We start from the raw sequence: 6,970 nt of genomic DNA on the forward strand, positions 1-6,970 counted from the left end.
TCAATGATTTGCACACACGCACTCTCTCTCTCTCTCTCTTTCTCTCTCTTTTCTTCCTTGCTCTCAAATGAAACCAAGCAAAAAAGGGAGAAACATCCTATGTATGAGAATAAAAGAGTTCACTTTACTTCTTACTTTTTTTTGGTTTTATCTCTCATGAAATCTCCTTTATGCCCCTCTTGGTAGTGCCTTGCCTCACCTATCAACTAATAGGCTCTCAAGCTATTATTTTGACCAAGGTACTCCTCTTTTTTTTTTTCAATCATAGCATTCAAAACCATGGGTCAACTCCAAGTACCCTCTCCTCATTTCTCAAGACAAGCAACATTATTCCCCTCTTCCATCAACTATTTATGTTATATTTATCACTATGCAATACTATTCCCCTCTTCCATCAATTATTCATGAGCAAAGAAAATCTTATTGACTAAGATATCTTTCTCTCTCTCTTTCCTAAAATTCAGCAAGTAAAAGAGAAGAGAAAGAATTTATAATTGGTAAAAATCTGTCTTATCAAATCACCTAGGGAGAGTCCATTATACCTTTACTTGCCTTCCAACAAGACCAATAGTCTTTCATGCAATTTGTTTGACCATGGTACCCTTATTTATTGAATTATAGTTTTAGCCTTTGACCCACCTCCTATTTACCATGCAACCATTTGACCATTATGAAGTTACTCAAATACCCATGGTTTGACACAAGAATAAGGATGCAATCCTTTGATCAATGTGTTGTTACCATTTTATCCTTGCTTTGACTCTAAATTCATCATGCAAACCAGCCCATGGCATTCCTCTGTTACCATTTTAGTATACTAACTCTTGCATTGCAACACAGCTGGATAGAGGTAAGTGTCTCGCTTTATCCTCCTTCCTTTTTGCATAATATTTTATTTAGTATCATGATGCATATGATTTAGTGTGTTTTGTAGCATGACTGAAGTCAGGTCTAACCGGGTGGACCGAGGTGCCTAACACCTTCTTTGAACTGTAACCTTACAAAAACCTGACCTCTAGCTAGTCCAGTTCATAGTGGTGTCACAAGTTTTTTTTTATGTGGGTCCTAAAGCCTATCTAGGTGGCGACTTTGTGTCATTGAGACATAGACCTTTTTGGTCTATTATTTTCACATTGATTCAGCTGGTAACTTTTGCATTTTGCAACTTTAGCCTATAGGTAGGTTGCAATCAGTATCGATTTTAACTGATGTTTGGCCTGGGTTAATCTCGACATAAATTTTTTCAATATGGAACATGCCTATTGTTTAGTTTACAGATCTTTGCAAATTGTAGCTTTAGCCCACCGATAGGTTGTATTGAGCATTGATTTGTTACTAGATATTCACGTTGGTTAAATTTTCAGCATTAAGATTACATACTCTTGCAAGTTGCAACTTTAACCCACAGGCAGGTTGTGATAAGTCGTAGTTTATCGTTAAATATTATCTTTAATTTCAGCATAAAAGTTTTTAGTACATGACAATCTGATTAATATGGGTACAGAGTATTGTGAGTTACAACTTCAGCCAATAAGCAAGTTATAATGAGCTTTAGTTTATTGTTGAAAATTAGTATGAGTTAATTTCAACATAAAGATTTAAGTGACTTACAATTTTAGAATCTCAGAATGCCAAATTTCTAAAGGATGACAACAAAAATAGGAGTAGGAGTACACAGTTATAGAACTTTGAGTTCAATGAACTACGTATTCCAATTACCACTCCCACATATAGTAGACACTAATTTTGCCCCTCTTCAACAAACCTCGCAAACAAAAATAGGTCTACCTACTTAAAAAATGCTTATGCATGTCGTTGTACTGCCCAAGTGAAATATACACCCTGATTATTGATCCCAACCCCAAAAGGAATCTTTCTGGAGAATTCCACTAGACAGTTGACTACCGTCAAATGGATTCCCCATAAATGAGATTACTCTTGAAATGTCTAAAGTTAATACCAATTTTTGGCCCGCTTCCCCTTATCAACAAAGAAGGGCCGAAATGAATCTTATAATCAAGGTATTTACAACATTTTTGGTTTCTTGGGGGCTCATTAACATGCAATTCTATAGCAGTACCCAATAGGTGGCTTTTCAAGTCCGCTGTCAAATCCCAAGGCTCAACCTTGGACAGGCGGTGGCATCCTCTGTATTACCACGGCTGCTGGCACAAAGTTAGTCAATGCTTATTCCCCAGATATTGTCATTGCACCCAAAGGTAGGGCATTTCCCATCGGTTTACTAATGGGATGCCCTAATGCGTTACAAAATATTGTTACGAGGTATGCAAGTTTATATTATTTACTTCCAGTACCTTGTCATGCATATACTTGTTTTCAAAATGCTCTTGAATTACGTTCGGCTTGATTCTTAATGAGAGTACGTAGGTAGTCTGAGCAACTATATTAATGCCCAGATTTAGTCTTCTTTTCCCCTTTCCTTTCATTTTTTATATATAAAAATATATTTACATGATGCCTAATATAAACTTGGATTTACTATGAAACATGTTAGTTATTAAGCAAGTAATACTAATACAAATGGTCTGCATAGAAAGAGACCAGGCCCCGGTCGAGCGGGGCTGGGTATATAAAAGCTTCCCAGCACATAATTTTGAACCTACCCAGAAATCTGAAAAGACCAATGCCTTATGCATTGTGAGTCAATCCTCTCTTTCGTAGAAGAGAGACAGATACGGGTCCTAAACCCTTGTCTAGGTGGCGACTCCTTTACATAAAAGAATATTTTAGGCTACCATAAAAAAAAAAATCCTTGTCTTTGTTTCCCCCCTTGTCGTGGTCCCCTCCCCACCGAACCAGTGGGATCGACGAGGAAGCGAAGAGGGAAGTGCATGTTATGGGACAGAGGTATGAAACTCCCCTTGTACCTACACATACAAAAGTGAAGTTTTTGCTGAACCTATTGTTTAACACGAGGTTACCAGAAATAGACAGATAATTAAATTTAAGGAGATCCTTGAGGTTCAGATAGTGTTTCGTGAAAAGATTCCTTGTAAATTATCACGACACTAGTAGCTCATTTTGATCTCGAGCTGCATCAAGTTGGTGTCAAAATAAAATTCCTCAATGTCGATTTGATTAAGGAGTATCTCCTATAAACCTACAGTATGTAGTTTTAGGTATGCTTAGATTTGCAGAAGACCTAGTATTGCTTTTGCAATGGGAGTATTGAATTATTGAAGCAGAAGGTGTGGCATGCGATAAGGCTGTCTAACAAGTATTATGATTTTCAGTGATAATATTGGGTAGTTTGCTTCTCCAACAATATATACTCAGTGAGTCTATGTACAAACTGAGATAAAGTACTGTTTTGTATAGACTTGGATTCAGTTGATTTTCTGCTGGTTTATAGAACACAAAGGTTGCAATTTCTGAATCACTATTTTTTATTTCAAAATCTTGCAAAAATGGTCTATGGTGGTCATAGACTTAGGCTCATTAGAGGAAGTTTTCAAAAACTTGCAAAAAATTTCTATGGTGATAATAGAATTAGGCTCATTAGTGGGAGTTTGCATAATACTATTAGCTAAAGAATTGTTCATTGATAAATAAACAATACAAAGCTTGAAATCGAAGTTTTTGTTATGTTACAGTATTTGTCAAAGAGTACATAGTTACCCATTTTCTATCACCAGAAATCATTGCAAGAACATTCCCCATTCCTGAAATGGTGGAACCGATTTCTATCCCTAACAACTATTTCACGATTAAAAATCTTTGAAATGAGCTTACTTGCATGGTGACAATCTTTGCACACTCTTAAGTTCTTTGAGATCCTAATTGTTGCTCCAGGTTTGGTCTTCAACAAACCATAGGCAATAGCAAGCTTCTCACTGTGGCAGTAAAGTGGGTTCTCCTTCTCTTCCTCATCAATATCATGCAATACTCCTTCAGTGTCTGGCATATAACCTGCAGATCTTATGCTTTCCAGCATTTCATCTACTTTGGCATAGATCTCTTTAGATTGAGGATGAGTCCTTGCACCAGCAATGAATTCATTGACAGCACCTTCTAGTTCAATCATAGAAAAGCCAGGAACCTTTTTCACTCCCCTATCATTCATCAACTTCCTGATGTTTGCAACATCTTCCCATCTACCTACATTTGCATACAGATTAGCCAATAACACATAGCGCCCACTATTATGAGGCTCTAGCTCAATAACCTGTTTACCTATCTCTTCCCCCAAATCAATTTCTCCATGGATCTTACAAGCTCCAAGTAGGGCACCCAAGACACCTGCATCAGGACTAATAGGCATCTCATCTATAAGCTTTCTTGCCTCCTGTAACAAGCCAGCTCTCCCAAGCAAATCTACAATGCACCCGAAATGCTCCATCTTGGGCTCAAGTCCATAAACTTTAGTCATGTAATGGAAGTAGTGACGCCCTTCTTCGACCAACCCTGCATGGGCACAAGCACTAAGAATATTCACAAAAGTAATGTTATCTGGAGCTATAGACTTCCTCTCCATCTCCTTAAAGAGCTTGATAGCAGCATTTCCTTGCCCATGCATTGCTAGGCCTCCTATCATACAGTTCCATGAAGAAATGCTTTTGTTAGAAAACCCATTAAAAACTTCAAAAGCCTTTTCCAAGCAACCACATTTACAGTACATGTCAATGACTGCTGTTGCAAGTTTTGGATCCAATTCGATCCCATGACTCTTAATATACTGATGTATCCATTCTCCTTGCTCTAGAGCGCCAAACCCTGTACAAGCCGACAACATACTTGCAGCCACAAACTTATCCAATCCCACTTTGTCTGCCTGCATCCTCTCAAACAGAGCAAACGCCTCATTGAAACGGTTGCTTTGGACATATGCAGAAATCATGGCATTCCAAGACACAGAGTGCTTCTCAGGCATCTGCTCAAAAATTTTATAAGCATCATCAACAAATCCCATTTGAGAAAAACCAGAAATCAAGGTAGTCCATGAGACGATATCTCGTTGAGGCATCTTATCAAATACTCTGCATGCTTCGTTCAAGCGGTCAAAATTCACATACATATGTATCAAGTTGTTCTGGGAGAAGCCATCCTCCAAGAACCCGAATTTCAATACATGGGCATGAACTTGTTTTCCTTCTTCAACTGCATTGTGGACGCAACAAGCTCTAACAACAAGGGGGAAGGTGAACTGGTTAGGAGATACAGATGCTTGCAACATCTGAGAATACAAGTGAATGCAGTTTCTGGTAAGTTGGGCTTGCAAGTAACCTCTAATGACAGTGTTATAAATGAAGGCATCTGGTTGGGGAATTCCATCGAACATTTTTTGAGCGTAATTAAGGTCCCCAGATTCAGAGACAGCACAGAACTTAATTATTCTGCCCATGGCATCGTTATCGGCGGAAAGGCCAAGTCGAATTATTTGTGAGTGAAATTGCTTAAGCTCAGCCATTGCTGAGCAGGATTTAAGGGCATGGAATGTTGGAAGGTGAGTCTTGGTAGAGCTGACAGAGGGGAGGCCGGAAGTCTGAAGAAGCACAAGAGAAGTCGCCATAACTATTAGCTTCTCATGTGCATGGCCGGGTCCATCTTTCAATCAACAATCTGGATTAGGTATTAAGACCCACGCCCACCACTGAATGGATCCCACCAGAGATGCAGCTTTAATCTTTATGCCAAAAGTGAACGAGTTTGAGTTGAAAAAAGAAAAAACACAGACGAGTTTGGATGATTTTTTCCTGTTCATTTCACACTCCAAAGTGTTTGATGACACAATTACAATTTGTAAAAAAATTTAGGAAAAATTTCACGTACCTTCCCTGAGGTATGACTTAATTATACTTTTACCTATGAGGTTTGGAAAATTTCATATATTGCCCTGCTTTTCAAACTAAGTAACAAAAATACTCAGTCCGTTAAGGCTGCATTTGGTAACGTTTTTGTTCCAGAATGGTTGTTTTCCTTTTTCATTTTTTTCCGTTTCTATGCTGAAAATACGTTTTTGGGCTCTAAAATGGTGTTTAGTAAATTTATTCCAAAAACGTATTCAAATAAAAAAACATCTGTTGAGCTGTTTGGTAAAACCTGTTCTGGAATAGTTTGTTAATATTGTTGTCAATATTTACAGAAATACCAGTACCATTATAATTAACTTAAATAATTTTATAAATGCTATTACCACCCAAGATACCATACTAAAAAATTGCAAAATATCATTAAAATTCCTCTTTCCTAAAATAATTGTGAAAATGTCATTACATCTAACATGATTAAGCATCTATTTGAAGCCAACTTTAGTTGAGACATGCTCATGTTCCAAGTGCCTTATCAATTTGAATTAAAGACCCATCAGGTAGAGTTTGGAATTTACAAGTAACCATGAGACGTTGCTACAAACCTTGTTTCAAAGAGAAAATCCGATGGGGTTTCTAAATTGCAGTTAAAATTCAAAGCAATGTGAGCCTATAAAAACAAATGGTAAATAATATATTTTCCATTCTCCCCAAAATCCCCCTACACAATTGGAGCAGGTGCCAACTCAGCAAGCAAGTTAATGGATTTTTTTCTCTTAGTAATTGCGTAACAAAATAACAGAAATACTACCCCAAACCTAAGAAAAGCACAAAAATCCATTATTCATTCGTTATAGAAAATGTATTATATTGGAATTGTCTGTTCTGCACTACTTCTTACCACCAATAAAGATAATCTAAGAAGTAATATCACACAAAGACATCCAGACAGCAGATATATCCATAACTCAAAGAAAGAAAGAAAGAAAAAATGTATTCATCTCGCAAGCTAAATGTTGAACTAGAAATACAAGAATCCATGATTATATTCATATATCATACAGAGTCACAGAGAGTGGCCATCTTAAGGAATAAATAGGGAATTTACAGCATCCAGATCATACAAAAAGTGTCGATGGTATAACATAACTTTCCGAGCTAAGTTGTTCAGCCATCCTAGTAAAGTGCTATCAGAGTTTTCC

At 37.3% G+C, this 6,970-nt stretch overlaps 1 protein-coding gene across 1 annotated transcript; it reads right to left on the minus strand.

Moving 5' to 3' along the window:
* Positions 1–3,635: 3,635 nt before the first annotated feature.
* On the minus strand, positions 3,636–5,566 carry LOC122641407 (pentatricopeptide repeat-containing protein At5g66520-like). The gene has a single exon (XM_043834632.1). The coding sequence runs from the start codon at positions 5,528–5,530 to the stop codon at positions 3,650–3,652; it is 1,881 nt and encodes a 626-aa protein (XP_043690567.1). The 5' UTR covers positions 5,531–5,566; the 3' UTR covers positions 3,636–3,649.
* Positions 5,567–6,970: the final 1,404 nt, after the last annotated feature.

Source organism: Telopea speciosissima, chromosome 10 (assembly GCF_018873765.1).
Source record: "Telopea speciosissima isolate NSW1024214 ecotype Mountain lineage chromosome 10, Tspe_v1, whole genome shotgun sequence".
Lineage (NCBI taxonomy): Eukaryota > Viridiplantae > Streptophyta > Magnoliopsida > Proteales > Proteaceae > Telopea > Telopea speciosissima.

Bases quoted from the DNA above. Each gene is read 5' to 3' on its own strand.
- LOC122641407 (XM_043834632.1), bottom strand. From the start codon at position 5,530: ATGGCGACTTCTCTTGTGCTTCTTCAGACTTCCGGCCTCCCCTCTGTC.